This window comes from Crocodylus siamensis, chromosome 6 (assembly GCF_052110815.1).
Source record: "Crocodylus siamensis isolate JL-2025a chromosome 6, ASM5211081v1, whole genome shotgun sequence".
NCBI classification, from domain to species: domain Eukaryota; kingdom Metazoa; phylum Chordata; order Crocodylia; family Crocodylidae; genus Crocodylus; species Crocodylus siamensis.
In genome coordinates this window covers 38,912,281-38,933,009 of record NC_143400.1, presented here as the reverse complement: position 1 = coordinate 38,933,009, position 20,729 = coordinate 38,912,281, and the positions used below count along the sequence as shown (strand labels likewise).

General features: G+C 44.6%; 1 protein-coding gene across 3 annotated transcripts in view; it reads left to right on the top strand.

Moving 5' to 3' along the window:
• EBF2 (EBF transcription factor 2) overlaps positions 1–20,729 on the top strand; it is a 244,525-nt gene that overhangs the window by 203,977 nt on the left and 19,819 nt on the right. For all 3 annotated transcript variants that reach the window (XM_090054453.1, XM_090054451.1, XM_090054454.1), the window contains 4 exons: positions 480–610; positions 1,250–1,376; positions 19,108–19,196; positions 20,589–20,654. In XM_090054453.1, coding sequence (XP_089910579.1) covers positions 480–610; positions 1,250–1,376; positions 19,108–19,196; positions 20,589–20,654 — 413 coding nt within the window. The remainder of the gene's footprint in view (positions 1–479; positions 611–1,249; positions 1,377–19,107; positions 19,197–20,588; positions 20,655–20,729) is intronic.

Here is a 20,729-nt window from a genome sequence, read left to right as displayed (position 1 = left end):
CAGCAGCCTCAACAGAGTCATTTAAGTGTTCATTTTTACATGCACTACAGTTGGCTTATTAGGTTTAATGTCAAAATGTTAAATGCCAGTAATGAGTAGGAAAGTAATTAACACCAGCAAACAGAGAACACATTGTATGTATGTATATATGTATGTATTCTGTATTTATTTTTGATTCCTTGGAAGGATAATCAACCTTTAAGGGTGAACAAATTGAAGGTACTTGTTCAAGGCTTCAACAGCAGTGGGAATCTGTGCAGCAGTGCAGCTGAAGCAGTGCAGAACCTCTATAAATAGGGAGGCCCGGCTGCTCTAAGCTCTGATTTGTATCAGGGCAGCTGGTCCTAGCTTGAAAAGAGTGCAAGTAGCTGCTGTGGTTATCTGTTCCAGTAGGTTACATCAGCTGTATATCAGTTGTAACCAGCCTTGAAACAAGTTGTAGAAAAAGTAACCTGCCACTATTGTTGTTTTTCATTTAGCCACCCCATGCATCAAAGCTATTAGCCCAAGTGAAGGCTGGACTACAGGGGGAGCCATGGTAATCATCATAGGAGACAACTTTTTCGATGGGCTGCAAGTTGTATTTGGGACCATGCTTGTATGGAGCGAGGTAAGCAAATGTTACCTCCTATTACTAAGCAGATTCAGAATCTGTATCCCCTCACATTGCTAATGGAGAGAAGGAACATGGGGGGACTTGTATTGGTCCATTTTTTATAAGAATAGAAGAAAATCTATCTACTAGAAAACTGCTTACAGGAAACATTTTTTCACCCAACACATAATCCATGAAACTCATAGCTGTATTTTTATCATGTGGGCCAATGGTGTAATAGGATTCAAAAAAAAAAAAGGGGGATTTAACAGTTCAGGACTAAAACCAAAAATAAAATCCAAGAATTTTGTAAGAGAAACAAAAGTTCAAGCTTCAGGAGATACACCCACAGCTAGCTATCTGGGGTTGGGGTAAGGAAGAGATTTTCCCTGATGGCAATTTACGTAGTAGTTTCCTTATGCGAGGCAGGGAGGAAGAAATTCTCACACCCTTCTCTGAAACACTTTGCATAGCTGTTGAAGACAAGATACTGCACCACATGTACTACCAGGGCAGTGGAATTGGGCAAGTCCTATGAAGTAGTTAGTGAAGTATGTTTGCCTAAGAAACACAACCTGGGAGTGGATGGATGGGGAGGGAGGGAAAATACCTACATCTTTCCATAACTGCTTTTCCCTTTCTGCTGTTTCCCAGTTGATCACACCTCATGCCATTCGAGTCCAGACCCCCCCTCGTCACATCCCTGGTGTGGTCGAAGTTACATTATCATATAAATCAAAACAGTTTTGCAAAGGAGCTCCAGGCAGGTTTATTTACACAGGTAAGTGAACATGATTTACAGGGGAGAGTTGGAAAGTGAGGGTCTTTCTTTTGGTAACTAATATTGACAGCTCCTTATTTCATATTGCCGCATGCTGCTTGAAAACCAGTTCGCTATTGGATGTGTTTGGAAGTGTAAGGAGATAGCTTCATTATTGTCTAGAGGTTTTAAGGGACCATTATTACATATGTTAATGCTTTTTTGCAGATTAAAGCTTATGCTGTTACACTACTGGTCTTTCTATAGATATATTAAGTATACAGTAACTTGATAGCACTGCCTTACATACTGGAAGATGTTTTATTTATAACAGTATTTATTTTACATTTCTCCCTTGCTGGGGGTAACCTCTCATTTTCAGGAGAGTCCCTGGAGATGGAGAGAATATCTTGTATCTAAAGAAGCCAATGAGTTCAGTGCAAAATAAATCTAGATGGCTTTTTTTTATTTATAAATGGATTATTAACTAGCTTAGTATCCCACATGTACATCTGGCAGCAGGAGAACATGGATACATGTGTGTGTGTGCATGTGTATGTGCATGCACACATGCACATACACACACACACACACACACACACAAAATTTACCTATAAACCTAGAGAAAAATCACTGGAACTAAAAAAGAATCATGTTTAGCCATTAGTACCTGTAGTAATGTGGTATATGGATGTGATATGCATATGAAAGTTTTACGCCCCTGTGAATTTTAAATTTTAAAGGACAGTTTTACCTTAATGCCATTAGAGCTAGATAAATGTTCTTGAATATTGAGTTTGACAACTTTTTGATGTGTTAATTTGATATTCAACCCCCAAAAATCTCACTGAAGACCTAAGCAACCAGCAATATTAATAATAAAAAAGTAAACCCAGAAACTATATAACAATTTAGGAGGTATACAGGAAACATGTAGCTGGTCAGAATCTTCCAAATACTGGAAAATATTTAAGTAAATGTTGACTTATTTTTACAAGGTATAAATTTTGTGAAAAGCAGCAATAGGTTAAAAAGCCTATTTTTTTCTAGCTTTTCACAAGTTCTAGTAATGATTGAGTTTAGAGATATAGTCATAGCACAACAACACTTTAATCTTAGTCAAATAAAGTATTAGGTATTCTAGAGACAAATAATAAAACCCAGTCCTTGTCTCAGTGAGATTAAAGTATAGAGATCTGGTTCAAAGTCTACTGAAGACTGGAAAGATGTCCAGCGAAATTTGAGCTTGCAGCAGACTAACTCCTTTAAGGCACAAGAAGTACTTCTGGATCTCTACCAACACATATGAGATCAGATCTATTCATTAGATTTTTAACAAATTCCCTCCAAAGAGTCTGCTCTGATTCAACCTGCTCTGAGGAAGGAGAAATTTCTTATCTGAATAGACTGAGGGCAGCTAACTTAACTAGTACATAACTAAAAGCAAAAATGTCGTGATCTCAAATCTGCACAGAAATGTAATTATGTTTAACAGAAACAAGATGGGGGAAAAACATAAGGAACCCATGCTTAGTAAGCCGTATATGAACTGGTAGCCACCTTGATTTTACTTATTAAAAGGCTGAAGGATGAGGAATAGGTTTGACATGCTGCTTTCCTTTGCAAGAGACAGTTTGTTACTACTGGAGGGATGTGTCTACATGTGTAATAAATTCAAAGCAATCAACTCCAGAGCAGTTTGAGCCAGAACAAACTACTCCCAGGTGCAGCGTCTACATGTGCACCTGGGACAGTGGCAATTTGAGCTGGGGCAGGGGCAGTTTATGCCAAGGCTCTGCCCAGGATTTTGGGTGATGGCAATGGAGGGGCTGGCTGCAGCACAAGGGTGCTGAAAGTGCAGAGCTGTCTGGTCTCCTTCTGCTTGTGCTGACCAGGTGCAATTTATGCCCAAAGTCAGTATCTTCTCATGCATTTAATTGCAGTTAATTACTCCGCCATAAGATAGTACTGTTACAGCAGCGTTAATTAGTTTACTGTGGCCTAATACTATTGCATGTGTAGATGGTGACGCTTTACTCTGCAGCTAGTCTACTCCACACTGAAATGCACATGTAGATCCAGCTGAGGAGTAGTCAGAGAAGAAAAGTTTAAAATTCTATGGCACTTCTAGTTATTTAGGCCCTGATCCTGGGAAGTTGGATGCATCCAAATAATTCTCATGCCTGTTGATTGGACTACTCATGTGCTTATGCCTTTGCAGAACTGGGGCCATAATAAGGAAGAAATAAATACAATAGGGCGATGTATTCATAATATGGAAAATATTTTCCCCCATTTCCTTGGAAATCTCTTTTGGGTGCAATGTTACCTATACCATGTAAAGAGGGCTGGAACAAAAGGGTACCACCTCTACTTGACATGTTAATTAGGACATAAAGATGTAAATACAGCAAATAGCAGAAATAAGAAAGGAAAACACGCTTTATTTTACTGATGTTATTAGCATGGGGATATCTGTTCAGATTCTCCGAGTGGGTGTTTCCTTCCCTACGTTAGAAAATGCCATTTTAGCACAAGGGGCTGAGGTGCTTGAGCTAAGGTAAAAGTAGCCAAGTGTTCAGTTTGTCTACCCAAGAACTTGTAGTTCTCCTATTATGGCTGGCAAAATAATAAACAGAGCCGTTATGGAATAGGTTCACTTGGTATAATCAATTGTCATAAGTCTCTGTTGCTGCTTAATAACAGTAAAAACAATTTCCAATGTATGAAAATAACACAATGGATTTTTCTTTACCTGCTGTGGCTATGGTGTCAGAAGCCTGCTATGACCAAATGCAGTAAGTTTTAATAAGATTTTCATGTCCCCATAGTACCCCTTCCATCTATTGCTCTTCAGAAACTATACTTACAGCATCAGTGAATACTGCCACTTCTTGGGTGGAGGATTGTAGCCAACTGAAGGGGGCTGTATTTCAAGTGAAGTAATTCCTAAGACACTACAGAATAGTCTGTCTTTTGTGGAAAGTAAGACATCTAAAGTAGAATATCAAGGAAGCATTAAAAAGCACCTGTTTTATTTGCTACAAATGCTATATGCTCGCTTGCATGGTGGCAAATTCAAGGGGAGGTTGCTTCCGATGGCGCATCTTTTTTCTTGAGTAGTGGCTCACACTCTGAGAAGGTGGAGGAACCCTCCTTTAAACACGTGCCCTTTTACTGAGTTGCCATTAGACAGTACTCCTAAAAAATACATGTCTTAACAACTTGATCAGACGGTCAATGAATGCAAAGTCTGGCAAGCTGATGAGTGGAGGAAGATTGTGTATCTGTTGTTATTAATTACAGTAGAGCCAAAAGGCTTCCAATAATATCAGGATCGCATTGTGCTAAGCTACTGTTTTTTATAAAGTGCCATGATATCCTCAGGTGAAAGGTGCTAAATAAAAGCCAAGAAGTGCTGGAAGTATTGAATACCTGGATACAGGCAAATCAGAGGCATAATAATTATTATTTTATTCTAAAGTTGAGTCTAGAGACTCCAGCTATGTTCAGGGCTTCACTGTTCCAGGCACTACCTGTACACATAATAAGAAACAGACCTGAAGCTTTTACTACCTAAATTGGAAGGAAATGGAGAACAAAGGGAAATGGAGGACAGAGCCATAGAGAAGTTAAGGAATGTGACTCATATCATGCATAAAGTCTGTGGCAGGGCTGGGAACTAAAGCTAAAGTTTAAGTACCTTGAAGTTCATGCTTGCCTAAGATTCAACATTTAATATAAAAGTAAATATTAATCTAATGTTTGACCTGATTATACATCAAGTTTCTTTTTAAGCTACAACATATTTGTATTGTTTAAAGAAGGTAGTGATAAAACTATTAGAGAGACAAGTATAAAAGTAAGAGGTAAATATGAAGGGTAAATCTAAGTGTCACAGTGGAGCTGTTATATAATATGTATTTATTATAATATGTATTTCTGATAAGCTACTAACAAAGTTGTGCTGTGTTAGCAATGCTGTATTTCTTGTTCTGTCAGCATTTCCATTCTTAAGTGCTATCATAGAAGGTGCTGCCATCAAATTCCTCTCATCCTAAAATGAGATGTGTGGACTTTACCATAAGGATCCCAGATGGAAAACTCTTTTATAGATTGAAGCCAATGGGGCTCATAGAAATTACTCTAAAAACCCTATAGAAACAAAAAAGGTTTGATGAGCCACTTTATAAAATTTGATGTGGGTTTAATTATATATACAACTAGCTGAAGTACCCATTCTTTGCCCAGGTTGTTATTTTTGTAATTGCAGTGTTTGTTTATTTTCAAATAACAGTACAGCATATTTAGGTCAAAAATATTATTTCTAAAGAACATAATACAACATTTTTAACATTTAATATTTAACGTGGAGCGAAAGCAAGGCAAGCGTCAATATAATAATGACAAATGAGTTGAAAAAAAAGGGGAGAGTCAGTATAATAACTGACAGTTGAAATGAATTCACTGCATCCAAATTGGCGTGGTCCCACTTTATTATCTGAGAAGCAAAGTAATGCCCATCAATGGAACCCCCCAAAAGGGTAAAGTGAAAAATAACCCGCTTATAATTTTCTGTGGGTGGTATTCAGTGATTTTGGAAGGTTTGGAGTAGATAGGACAAGCCATTCTTGAGTTATAAATAAACATACATACATATAGACTACATTTCCTTTTATATATATAGATGAAAAATAAGATTACATGTGATTACGCACACACACACAGCCATATATGGCAGAAAGAAATAACGTATCGCTTGTAAGAAAAAATTAATAAATTTAACTAAGTGAAAGCTATAAATGAAGGCTACATCCACAACTCAGGGTTCTGAGTTACCACACTTTCATCAACCTTCCTTTTTGGCATAGGAAGACATTTGTTTTTCACTGCTACCTGTGGAACTCATACTGTTCTCAACTGCTGTAAGTCAAGGTAGCTTCACTGATGTTAAGATCAATTTATACCACCCTAAAGACCTTGCTCCCAGATCTTCAACTTAATCACAACTTTCTGCTTAGGTTGTCATAGAGAAAGTAACCTATAAAATTGTGTATGGGGAAAATTTTGTATGTAAATTTGCATGCCATTCAGAAAATTCTTCATGGGATAAACTTACCAGAGCATTGCAACCTAAGACTGTGGGCTACTGTGAATTCTCATCAGGTTGTGCTCTGTGCGTATCTGTAGAAGCTGCCCAGTGCAGGAGGAACTGTTCTGAAGTCTTGTGAAATGCTGCCAATACCCAGTTATCTGCCTATAGGAAGTTGTATCTACACAGATGAAGCTAGCTGTAGGAACTAGCCTTGTCAAATACATGAGTGATATGAAATCAATTGATGAAGAAGGCAGCCGCTCTACCTCCTAATCCTACAAAAGACATTCTAATAGGGGGAACCAGTACATGGCTGGTAAAAACTTCATCAGTTTTTCACTCAGATGCCTGAGTGTACTTGTCATAAATGAAGGGCTGCTCTGAGTATATGAGGCAGGGATCAGACTAGAAAAAAAAGAAAAGTGGTGGCATTTTTCCAAAACATATCCACAAAACAGGCTCCATCCATATGATATTGTACAGAGTAGATCATGGTCAAAGCCTGGTCTCACATGTTGTGTGGGCTGTTTGTCAGATCTTCATTAACACCTTCCTTCTCCTCCAGTCTTATGTGTTTTCATGGGGAGTGAAGCAGCAAGTACTTCAAATGCAAGCGTTGTTATCATATGCTAGCTGAGTAAGTTGCCATTGAGATGAATGGAGAAAAACTACTGCCTCTGGGTCTTGTCAAAGTTTGAATTACTCAAGTGTGAGTTTTTTTTCTTTTTTGAAACCATTTCAGCCACCTACCTTCTTTTGGAGGTGGGGTAGTAGCCTCCTGGATGGCAAGATTCATGGGGTCTGGAGGAACCCACTACCCAAAATGCTGGTATCTTTGGCTCTGGGGGGCCAATTAGTTCCTAAGCAGACATGGGCATGAGCAAGCTTTATTAAGGGGACCTGTGAGCTCTTCCCAGAGCCTGAACCAGGTCCTGTCTGCAACCAAACATGCATTTAGAGCCTAAGAACTAGGTACAGCAGGGCCAATGATCCCCTCCCAGAGCCTGAACCAGGTCCTGCCTGCAACCCAGGGACCACTTAGTGCCTAAGCAGGCTTGGCAGGGAGCAATCTTGATTGAGGGCACCAGTGAGCTGCTCCCAGAGCCTGAACAAGCCCTGCCTGCAACCAGAGCTCCAATTAGGTGCCTAAATAGGTGTGGGAGGGAGTAATCTTGATTCAGGTGGCCACTGAGTTCATCTGAGAGCCTGGAGGAGGTCCTGCCTGCAACTAGGGCTCCACTTAATGCCTAAGTCGGTGTGGGCAGGAGCAGCTTTCATGAAGGGTGCCAATGAGCTCATCCTGGAACCTGAAGGAGGTCCTGCCTGTTGCCAGGGCTCCAACTAGTGCCTAAGCAGGCATGGGCAGGAGGGAAGCAATGAGCTCCTCCCGGGGAACATCTACATGAGATGGTAACTGTGCAGTAAATGTCTGGGCATCTACATGTGTGTCCCTGTTAGGCTGGCATAAACTAATTTACCCTGCAGCAGGATAGCATTATCTAAATAAGTACTATCCTGCTCCAGAGTAAAAAAACTACACAGCAGCACATGTGTAGATGTTGGAGGGGCTGGCTGGGGCATGAGGGTGCTTCAGTGCAGGGAATGCCTGCCACCTAACCCTGTGCAGAAACTCTCCCGTGCTGTAGCCAGCCCCTCTGCAGCAAGTTGAGCTGGGGGGGGGGAGCAGTCCTGGGCTGGCAGGCTGACCACCAGGGCCTCCTGCCAGCCACAGCTGTTCTGCCCCAGCTCCATGTACTGCCCGTGAATAAACTGTTGAGCTTATTGCTCTGGAGTTCATTGCTTCTAGGCACATGTTCAAACAGCGTGGGAGCAATAAACTGTGGAGCAATACACTCCGCAGTTTATTCATGCATGGTAATAGCACATGTAGACGTGCCCCTAGAGTCTGCACCAGGTCCTGCCTGCAAGCTTCATTGAGTGAGCCAGAGAGCTCATTCCAGAGCTAGAATGAGGTCCCACTTGCAACTCAGCAGTCCGCTCTCCACTGCCCTACCCAGGGGCTGCTTGGAGTCATGGATAGCTTGTCCTGAGGAGTTTCACAAGCACTCACCGGCCCTGACATTGGCTATCAGCACCTGTCCCGTTGTTCCCCCAAGTGACCGGCAGCCATCAGCCCCCTGCAGGTTTGGCACAGGCCCCCTGCTGCCCTGCACGTTGTTTAATACAGGGTGATGGTAACTGAGTGGAACTATAAATCACCACTTACCAGCAACATCTATTTTGAGCTTAGCTAGCACTCCTGACAGTGCAGCGGAGCTGGTCCCAGCCCCACTCATGCCTGAGTGCCATGCCTGGGGCCACGGGCACCCAGGGGCAAGCAGCCCCAACAGAAGCCACTGCAGCCCCTACAGCTTCACTGCACCTCTGGCTGCAGGCTCCCTCCACCCTGCCACCGGAAGGATGCACCTCTCTCCAGCCACAGGTCCTACTGTACACTACAGGCTAAAGTCAGGCACAGAGAGTCTTAGACGCATCCTGGGGGAGGCAGTGCAGGGAGCAAGTCAGGCCTGAACGTTGTGGTTTCCAGGAGCTGCCTATGTCCTGATTGTGCAAAAGGCAGAGGGTACGCAGTACCTACACCCTTCCAGGACTCTGACTCTTGCCTCCCAGGCTTCCTGACTTGGGAGAGGTAATTTATCAGGTGACCCCCAAAGTCAGGGTAGATTCACACATGATAGACCAACCTGACCTGACCTGACCTGGACCTAGGGATGGCAGCCACGGACTTGTGCCAAACCTACTGGGGGAACAGCAGGACAGGCACTGATAGCTGCCATCAGGCCTGATGGGTGCCTTTGAAGTGTCTTCCCAGGCCAGGCTATCTGTGGCTCCAAGTAGCTCCTGGGTAAGGCAGGCAGGGAGTGGATTGCTGGGTCAGCCACTCATGCTTGGTGCCATGCAGGGACTCAGAGCCATGTGTCATAGAGCTGGGAGCTAAGCTTGTGCCAACCCTGATTCCTTGTCTCAGCCTGTGCTGGGAACTGACCCCCCCACAGGCAAGGGCTCCCTTCCAAGGGCTGAGATTTATAACCTTCCAGCCAGCCCTGGCACAGAGGCATTGCCAGGGTCTCTGATTGGTTCACCCACCCTGGCTGGGCAAAGGCAGGGCGGCTCAGGAGACCTGGAAAGAGAGCTGCTGTTTTTTAATGTCTCTGTTGTAAAAGCCTCAGACTATATGGTGCAGGAGCCCCATGGGCTGAGGTAATGCAGCAGGAGAGCACAGCAGAATCAGGCCTGGCACCAGCATGTGCCTGCTCCAGTCGGACACAGGGCATCCCCAGCTGGGGCACAGGTTGTGAGCAATGGCTCTGCTGGGCATTTGAGCAGGATTTCCAGAGGGGCCAGACAGCTGGATGCCAGCCCTAGCTCTCTTCACCTGCAGACACCCAGACATCTTGGAAAAGCCCTGCTGGGGTATTATGACACTCTGAGGCTCCTGAGTCAGCTCTTGGTGACATCAGGCAAATGATCTGGGGAAGCCTTCATGGAGAGTCCCAGCTCTGCTCCCATGAGGCTCCCAGTGCTGGCACACATACCAGCAGTAGGTCACACACCAGCCATGCAAGTGAAAGGGCTGTGACAGGCCCTGATGGACAAGAGGGAGGTAGAACAAAGCGCTTAACACTGTCACACTCCATGCCTCAGTTTTCCTATGTGGCCAGCAGGAGAGCAGCCATGCTGGAATCAGGAACCATGAGTACCTGCGGCAGGGGCACTGGGCTGACTCACTTGCACCAGGAACAGCCCTGGGGATGTGCTGCTCCCAGCCCCTTTTCACCCCTCTGCTCCGTCGAGGGCAGCTGCAGCCTCCTCTAGGAGGCTCCAGGGCAGTGTGGTGCATCCTCCCTGACCAGGGCCTGCTCCAGTTCTTGCCCAGCCCTTGGCATGTAATTTAAGCAGTGCATGTTACTGCAGGACCCCTGGCACGGCTTTACAAGCACTTGTGGTGCTCTCGTGTGGTGGAAGGGGGCTAATGCGGTTCCCATCTTCAAAAAGGGGAGGAAGGAGGACCCAGGAAACTATAGGCCAGTTAGTCTTACCTCAATCCTGGGCAAGCTTTTTGAGAAAATTATCCTGGCGCATGTCCACGAGGGGCCAGCAGGGGAGGTTATGCTTAGGGGCAACCAACACGGGTTCATCAGTGGCAGGTCCTGTCAGACCAACCTGGTGGCCTTCTACGACCAGGTCACCAAATCCTTAGATGCAGGCCTGCACTGTTCAACATCTTCATCAGTGACTTGGACTAGGGGGTAAAAAGCACCCCGTTCAAATTTGCTGATGACACTAAGATGTGGGGGAATGTGGGCACGCTAGAAGGGAGGAATAGGCTGTAATCAGAGCTAGACAGATTACAGGAGTGGGCGGATGAGAACAGGATGGGATTCATCACCGACAAGTGCAAGGTGCTGCACCTGGGGAGGAACAATCGGCACCAGACTTACAGTCTGGGGAACTCCATTCTCGTCAGTACAGAGGTAAAAAGGGATCTTGGAGTCATCATTGATGCCAAGATGAACATGGGCCGGCAGTGTAGGGATGCAGTCAGGAAGGCCAACCGCACCTTGTCATACATCCACAGATGCATCTCGAGCAGGTCCAAGAAGGTGATCCTCCCCCTCTATGCAGCACTGGTCAGGCTGCAGCTGGAGTACTGCGTCCAGTTCTGAGCACTGCACTTCAAGAGGGCCACTCGCATGATCAGGGGGCAGCAGGGCAGGCCCTATGAGGAGAGGCGATGGGACCTGAACCTGTTCAGCCTCCACAAGAGAAGGCTGAGGGGCGATCTAGTGGCCTGTTACAAGCTAGTCCAAGGGGACCAGCAGGCATTGGGGGAGTCTCTGTTCCCCCAAGCACTGCCAGGAGTGACCAGAAATAATGGTCACAAGCTGGCAGAGGGTAGATTTAGGCTGGATATCAGGAGACGTGACTTCATGGTCAGGGCGGCTAGGATCTGGAACCAACTTCCAAGAGAAGTGGTGCTGGCAGGAGCTTAACCCTGGGGGGCTTTAAGTGGAGGCTGGATGTACACCTTGCTGGGGTCGTTTGACGCCAGTACTTTTTCCTGCCGTGGCAGGGGGTCGGACTTGATGATCTGTTCAGGTCCCTTCTGACCCTAGAAACTATGTTTCAACCACAGGTTCCTCGTCACATGGGAGCAATGGCCACAACCGTCCTGGCACGTCACAGCCACAGCGCAGACATGCCTCCATAAATTAGCTCTCCTGTGTATCCATATCTAATGGTGCCTGCTTGTCCCAGCCATGGGACAGACAGGAGCAGGTTGGAGGCTGGTTGGAGTCAGGACGTGGCAGCTGTGGGATCTCATTGGACCCCCTACCTAAAGGCAGACCTGGCTGTGGCAGGGCCTTCTCTCCCTCCTGTGTGAGGGCAGAACAGAACTTTGTTCTAGCTGCGCCAGGGCCTCGTCTGCCCCCCACTGACACCTTGCTCCCTCCCCTTGGTCTGATTCTTCTGCCAGCTTAGCCCTGCAGAGAAGCAGTACCTTGCTTTCTCTTGGGAAGGATGGCTCATGTAACCTGTTTGACTGCAGAACTTCCTTCCAAGTCCCAGGGTGAGCTCACTGGACCCTGAATATCTGCAGCTCCCTCCCAGGACTGATTAGGAGCTAACTGGACCCCTGGTTGAAGGCAGGACCTTCTTCTCCCTCTGAGAGGAGCCCACGTGAGCCCTGGTGGAGGGCAGAACCTGTTTCCAGCTCTGGGATGAACTCATTGGCCTCTGAATGCCTGCTGCTGCCTCCCAGGTCTCATTAGGAACTAACAGGTCAAACTCCTGCCTACAGGCTGCCTCCTGGAGCTGGGCCCCTAGGCCCCAAGAAGGGTAAGAGTGATCATACCTGGAAGAATCTGGTGTTCATGGCACCTGCCCCAGACCAAGCCTAAGCTGCTGATGTGCCTCTGGGGCCATAAAAGGGCACAAGCTTATCTGCACTGATCAGGCCCCATAGTCCTGCCATTCTCTATTAAGGGGCAGCATACCATGCTTCACAGGCCTACTCAGAAATAAGCCTTCTCCTTTTGTCCCTTTCAATCAGAGCATCTCGCCTGAGCCTGCCTGAGACCCACTCCGAGCTTCCAGCTTGCTTCTGGGGCATAAAACAAGGTGCAGGCTCATAAGTCCAGCTGTTACAGCAGCCCTGGACCCCAAACAGAAGCCCTTGGCATCTCCCATGAAGGCCTACCTCAGGACACCTCTGACTGGTGCCTTCTCTCCAACTCCTCTTCAGCTGTCGCATTTGGATACTGCACTGGCCTTAGTTCTGGCTTTCCTCACCTGGCAATCCCAGTAGAACTGAAACTTTAGTAGGCCACTGTCTGCAAGGGCGGCCTTCCTTCTGTGGTACCTTCCACCTTGCCTCACCTGGAAGGCAAGAGTCATAGGGCCCAGACAAATCTACTGTCCAGAGTACCTGCCTTCGCTTTCCTGAGACCAAATCTGATTTGCTGACCTCCTCTGAGGTCTTTGAAAGAAATGGATTTACATTGACTGTACATGACTAGAACCCTAGGGGCTATTCATGCCTAAAACCAGCATATATCACCACGTTACACAAGCCAACTCAGATACTGGCTTCCTCTCCCCACCCCCTTCACACTTGCTATCTGCATAATGCAGTAAGGCCTACCCAAAGGGAGTCCGAAGGAAAGCTGGGCCTGTTGCCCCATGGCATGGTGGCTCTAGTGTGGTTCAGAGAATGGAACCTGGCAGATTCAAGCCCGATGTGGGCTGTTGCCTACAAAGGTGCCACAATGGTTCTGGGGAACTGATCCACCCAGGAGGCCTCGTTAGTAGCTGGGACCTGCACTGAGTGATAAGCAGCATGGCCTTGATTCTCTTCTTTTTAGCCATTTGGAGCTATTAGGCATGAGGAACGAGCAGGTAGAAGAGTCTCCCAGCTCTTGGGAAAAGCTGAGAGAAGCAAAGAGTACTGCTAGTGGGGTGCTATTTTGGTAGGAAGCAGCAAACATGATGTTGATACATGTGAGGTTCTGCTCATTGGACCATGCCAGAAACAAGTCCACAAGATAGGCAGCAGGTGCTGGTCTCATCAGGGCTCTTCTTGGACCAAGCCAGGGTGAAGAAGGCAGGGAGATAAAACTGGCATCTTAACCAGCCTGGGAAATATTGTTGTGGGCATCCTTTTGGGGCAGTATGGCTCATGAACCTGTGATTTTCATGGCCCCCATAGGTAAAACTGGAGGCCAGCAGCTTGAGGTCAGTTAGACAAGTATCCAGCAAGGAGTGTTTCCCCCACAGTGGTTCCAGCAGGGGCTCAGAGTCTTGCAGAATATATGTACATGTTGATCTTCTGGAAAAAAAATAATGTTGGGTAGTATTAAGTTTCTTTCTCAAGTAGGTTTTAGATATTCCCATTACAGGCATACCTCGGAGATATTGCGGGTTCGGTTCCAGACCACCGCAATAAAGTGAATATCTCAATAAAGCAAGTCACACGAATTTTTTGGTTTCCCAGTGCATATAAAAGTTATGTTTACACTATACTGTAGTCTATTAAGTGTGCAATAGCATTATGTCTAAAAAATAATGTACATACCTTAATTAAAAAATACTTTATTGCTAAAAAAGGCTAGCCATCATCTGAGCCAAATGGCGCCAATGGAAAAATGGCACTGATAGACTTGCTCGACACAGGGTTGCCACAAACCTTCAATTTGTAAAAGCGCAATATCTGTGAAGTGCAATAAAGCGAAGCGCAATAAAACGAGGTATACCTGTAGTTATATTTAGTTCACTCTGTGTGTGCGTGTGCGTGTGTGTATATTTAAAATCTGTGCATTTTACATAACTTTTGCTTAGCCTAAGATTTATAACCTAACCAATTAGACTTGCAATCAAGAAGAGAAATGGTATGTAATGATATATAGGCCCTTGAGAGAAGTAGCCTATAATTCTCAAGATTATTGGCAAAAAAAATACACCTCCCAAATGGGATTTAGATTCTGTGGCAGTTGAAATGTGTATTATTAAACTCCTTAAGCAAACCAGAATGGCTCCCAATGGAGAGCAAATACGTTCTAAGTATAGCCAAGACTAAATTGTCAGGTCTGGGTTTTCTCTACTCAATTCCCTCTTGATCAGTTCCTGTAATATTTAAACTTTGTGCCATGCCATAATTATTTAATAAAAAGTAAATATAAAATGTATCTCAGTGGAGTTCATGACCTTCTACCTTCATGTTATTCTACTGAAAAAAATGCAGATAAACAGAAAATCTGGATCAGAGTAATATTCTGTCTCACCCAATAGTTTCCTCTGTGCAGTGTCCAACATTCTGATCCTGCAAGGTGCTGAGGATGTGTCTTGAGATAAGTGAAGCACTTTCAGCCTCACTCACAATAAAGCAGCCAGACTCAGGAGGCACCAGTCGCCCAGGCCCCTTGCCTTCTGCCTCTTCCCAACTTCTTCCCCCTTCAGCCCCTTCCCTCTCTCCTTACAGTCAGAACCTAGTCTCTCTGAGCACATGGAAGCAAGGAGCAAATTTGAAAACGCTGAACTTGAAACAAACATACCCATAGTAATTCACATACAGTACCCATAGACTTAGTTCATCCAGAACTGATGCAGTTTACTTTTTAAAAACTGCTGTGAGTTTTATTACAGATACTCCATAAACACACTTTTAAGCAACACTTTGGCACCTATGTCTATGTATTCCAAACTATGTATGTTATCAGTCCAAAGCCAGAATGCTCAGGAATTACTACACAGTTCACTGGGCTGGGCCCCAGGAGTTGACAGCATTTCAAGCCATGGTGATCCCACAACTCAGCACTACTCAGTATGTGCGTGTACTCCAGATACTTCCCCCCCAAAAATCCATGTGCTAATTACCCTACCCTCCTAGTCATGACTAGAACCAGGAGTTCTTTTCAGGAGTCCTGGGATCCTGCCCAAATTTATATGCAGATGAGATGCAGTGTAATCTGTTCTAGCTCCACCTCATGGAGGGTGGGACCAAACTAATCATATAAAAGTGAGAGATGAGGTGACAGAGGGAATCTGGGTGGACTCTTTGGGGCCCCTTTGGTGATATTTAGCAGACATTTAAGGCTGGTGAAGAAACAGGAATCTTTGGAAATAGGAAAGAAAGGTGCGGCTCAGCAGTGGGAGTGAAGAAAAAGTCGAAATGTATACAACACAGTGGCTCACCTTGACTTAAAAAGAGTCTGTGTTGAGGTGAAGTGTGCTCAAATGGGCACTACCATAAAACTTATTGAGGGAGGTTGCACTAACCTATGCTTGTACTAGGTTCCTAACAGCATGTTTGCCCAATATGAGCCATGTGAAAGAACAGGTTAGAAACTATTTAAAAAAGCTGGACACATACAAGCTCATGGGCCTGGATGCAATGCATTTGAGGGTGCTGAGAGAGTTTGGCTGATGTGATTGCAGAGCTGCAGGCCATCATCTTTGAAAAATTATGGTGATTGGGAGAGGTCCCAGATGATTGGAAAAGGGCAAATATAGTGCCCATCTGTAAGAAAGGGAACAAGGAGGATCCAGGGAACTACAGACCAGTCAGCCTCACCTCAGTCCCTGGAGAAATCATGGAGCAGGTCTTCAAGGAATCCATTTCCAAGCACTTGGAGGAAAAGGTGATTAGGAGCAGTGAACATGTATTCACCAAGGGCAAGTTATGGCTGACCAACCTGATTGCCTTCTATGACAAGATGACTGGCTCTGTGGATGTGGGGAGACCAGAGGATGTGGTGCACCTTGACTTTAGTAAGGCTTTTGATATGGCTCACCATTCTTACAAAATTCTTGCAAGCACACTAGGAAAGTGTGGGTTGGATGAATGGTCTACAAGGTAGATACAAAATTGGCTGGATCATCGGGCTTGGAAGGTAGTAGTCAATGGCTTGATGTCTAGTTGGCAGCCAGTATCAAGTGGAGTGCTCCAGAGGTTAGTCCTGAGATCAGTTTTTTTCAATATTTTCATCAATGACCTAGAAGATGGAATGGAGTGCACCCTCAGAAAGTTGATGTATGACACCAAGCTGGGGACAGTAAGATATACACTGGAGGGTAGGGCTAGGATTCAGAGAGACATCAACAAATTGGAGGATTGGAACAAAATAAATATCACAAGGTTCAAAAGACAAGTGCAAAGTCCTGCACTTAGGATGGAACAGTCCCATGAACTAGTACAGGTTGGTGACCAACTAGCTAAAGCAGCATCTCTGCAGGAAAGGACACTGGGGTTACAGTGGAAATAAGGTGGATACGAGCCAGCAGGGTGCCCTTGTTGCCAGGAGGACTAATAGCATCCTGGGCTGCATTACTAGGATTATTCTCAGCAGATGGAAGGGAGTGATTCTTTCCCCTCTATTCAGCACTGGCGAGGCCACACCTGGCGTAGTGTATTCAGTTTTCGGGCCCCCCACTACAGAAAGGATGTGGGCAAACTGGAGCGAGTCTAGCAGAGGACAACAGAAATGTTTAGGGAGCATGATTTCTGAGGAGAGGTAGAGGAAATTGGGCTTTTTTAACCTAGAGAAGAGAAGACTGAGGGGATTTCATAGCAGCCTTCAGCTACCTGAAGGCAGGGTTCCAAAGAGGAAGGAGCTGGACTGTTTTCAGTGGTGACAGATGACACAACAAGGAGCAATGACTTTGAGTTGCAGCAAGGGAAACTTAGATTAGGTATTAGGAAAAACCGTCTCATTACAAAGGTGGTAAAACACTGGAACAGGCTATCCAGAGAGGTTGTGGACTTTCTGTCCTTGGAGGTTTTTAAAAGCCAGATCGACAAAGCCCTGGCTGGGATGATCTAGTTGGGACTAGTCCTGCTTTGAACAGGGGGTAGGAACCAGATGACCTCCTGAGGTCCCTTCCAACCTTAATTCTCTATGACTGTGCTTTATAGTGATGGGCAGTGTTGGCTGCATTTAATCAATTTAATATTTGGTTTCCATTACTGAATACATGCTGCTTTTGGCAGCAGTTTAATGATATTTATGTATTTAAAGAGTTTTCCTTGTATGCAAATGTAACATACAAGGGGTTGTTTCCCCATGCTGATTGCAGGGGAGCGGGGATCTTATCTTGTATTTGGGTAAATACAATAGTACAGGAGAAAGGAAAATGGCACTGTTGAATGGTGACCTTGCTAAATGCCTCTATACATGTAATTCATTGAATTGCACCTGGAATTTTTAGCAAGATTCTCAGTCTTTTTTTTTTTTATTTCTCATTTAAAATGCCATCAATACTTACAAATGCAAGTTGGGCTTAAAAAGTCAGATCTTCCTTTGATTTGTAAGTTTTAATAATCAGAATGTCTTTGATGGCATCCTATCCCTGCAAAATACTTAGAGAGCTAGAAAAAAATATTTTTTATTCTGAAGTAGGCAGTTCAGTTTGGATCAATCTGAGTTTGGATTGTAGTTTCACACTGGATGTTCTTAAACTGATGAAATTTTATAGTATTAGAGGTAGGTCATGATTCTGAGGGCTTCAGTTTGCAAGTGCTCAGTCTGAGACACCCACCCTATGTTGCTTTGCAAGTTAAAGACATAGTTCCCAGGGTCATGGCTCACCATCTGCTAGTTTATCTGCTAGAGACTACTCCCCACTTTATGAATGTATAGTTGCCTGTAAGAACAGTTTTGGATTGCTTTCATAGTGTGTCTCTTACATGTATCCTGCTCAGTACTGTATAAAAGTATCAACTTTACCTAAATTAAATTAAATTAAATGCTCCTTCCTGAAGGATGAGCTTCTCAGCAATCCTCTGTTTTTAAAATGATTCTCAGAGTTCCTGGTCTGGAGTTTATTGAGGAAGACCTTATGGAAAACAGTCAAAACTGGACACTGGAGCACTTTTAAGTGCACAAGTCACATTTTTCTGTTCCTTGATTGAACAAGCCTACCTCATTAGAATCAGGTTACCCTTATGAATGCTTCTGTTTGAAGCTTTGCAAATAGCATGCAGCAGTTTCTTAAAATTTGTTGCTTGCTTTGACATTTGTGCCCTTGCTAGCCTATTTACTGGAAATGCATACAAAGTCACTTCAGCTCTACATATTGGAACAAACAGTCATATATGCCTGTGTGCCCAGTTAGCACTGTACCTATTTAACAAGATAAAGCTGTACTGAGGAATTTTGCATAAGTAGTAGCATGTAGTTCATTGAGCAAATAAAGGCAGGAACACTTTCCATCTGTACAGTTCAGGAAGTGGAGAAGGATACTGGAAGTCAGGAGATGTGTTCTATAACCACTGAACTAATAACTTCTGTACCTCACTTGGACTATCCACAAAATGAAGACATCTTTGAAAAGAGTCTTGAGATCCTCACACAAAAGATGCTATATTACTTTAGTTATGGCAGGTACAGAAATACCAAGCTTGTCCTAGACACAGTGATTGTGGTATACCTTAATGATTAGGTGACTGGTATTTTTAGGTTCTAGCATTCAGGACAATGTAGACATTGGTGTCACATTTTTTCCTTCATTTAAGCTAACTGGCTTTGGATCAGCCCCCATTCCTTCAAGATGACATTATGCTTGTATGGCTTCATGGTTGTTTTTTTCAAACACCAAATACCTACACTTCATTATCATGTTTAATGTTTTTATTTTCAGCTTTAAATGAGCCTACCATAGACTATGGTTTCCAGCGATTGCAGAAGGTCATCCCAAGACATCCTGGTGACCCAGAGAGACTAGCCAAGGTGAAAGATTTGATAACATTCCAACTTCCTTTTCTCATCACGTATTAAATATACAGCTATAAGTCAGTGGGGACCAACCTTTTTTGGAAAACGTGCCACAAATTAGCCTTGCACTGTCCCCGAGTGCTATTCTGATCCTAAGTTGCTGTTCTGCTTTCTGCTTCCTTCTGAGTGCTCAGTGTTGTGCTGACTGGGGGGCGGGGGGAAGGTCATGCCCCCAGGCTCTGGCCTGGCCCTACAGGGGACACTTCTGGGTCTGCCGCTGGCATTTACAGCCTTGGTGATCAGCTGCTGGAGGACACCCTCTCTCCCCCACTGTGCTCAGCCGCCGAGGGACCTCTCCCCCTCCCACTCAGCTGCAGACCCAGGGGGGAGGGGGAGGAGGTTGTGCAAGAGACCCACGGTATGCCACTGTGCATGCTCCCTGCCAGATCTCTTTCTTCCTGCTCCATGCACTATTTGCCATTTTGCTGCCTATTCCTTTTCCAATCTGTGTGCAGTACACATAGAAGCTGTCTGTGCCATTTGTAACATCTATGCTGCAGGTTGGACACCCCTGTTATAAGTAATTTTTTGCTATTATAGCCCATGTGTTGCATACAGAATTTCTTTTGCTAAGAGTCAATCTCAGAGCTGATAGCCATCAGCTGCAGATACCCTACTAATGGCTCAGTGTGATCTTTGTTTCTTATCCAAAAGTGGCAGTTCTTTGCCTTTAAACAGAATCCTGCTGACCTCAATAATGATTGAGAGGTTCACCAGCACCGAGCCAATCTTGGATAGTCCGTCAGGAAAATCCAACCTTAGTATTACATAGTCTAGAACAATATTGGACTGTAAAGTGTAATGGGTTCTCTTGATATTTGTATAACATAGGGAAAATGGCTCCTGATCAATGACTGCAGCTCTTACACTTTACCATAATATCAATAATAATAATCGTAGCCACACTCCAGCACACTCCAGCTAATTAGTATGCGTCAGAGCAGGCGTCTGGCACATGCATAGGTGCCCAATGTTCTTCACGAATTTCAGGACTATGGAGAGCTCCTGAATCAAAGGACAGCAGTGATCGGTCCATTTACAAAAGCTATGATCAACAGTGCTGTTTACGTTTCTAGGTTGAGATTTTCCAAAGTGACAGACTAATGATTTTGGGTGACAAACTGGATATACCTCAAAAGGTCCTGATTTTCAGAAGGTATGTTTAGCAAGAAAACTGCTAAAATAAGAACACTTCATAGTGGTTCAAGGTAAACACCACCCAAATCACTTGTCACTGTACAAAAATGTAGCTGCAGTTCATATTTTCATTACAAAATGGGGCAGTGAACAATTTTCCCCTCCTGTGGAGATCTTAATGTTGTCTTTTTATACATGTCTCTCTACAAGGAGATGCTGTTGAAAAGGGCTGCTGACCTAGTTGAAGCACTATATGGAACGCCACATAACAACCAGGTCAGAATGTCTCCCTTTTTGAAAACTTCCTTTCAAAATTGTATAAAAATATTCTCAAAATTAAAAGGATCTTGT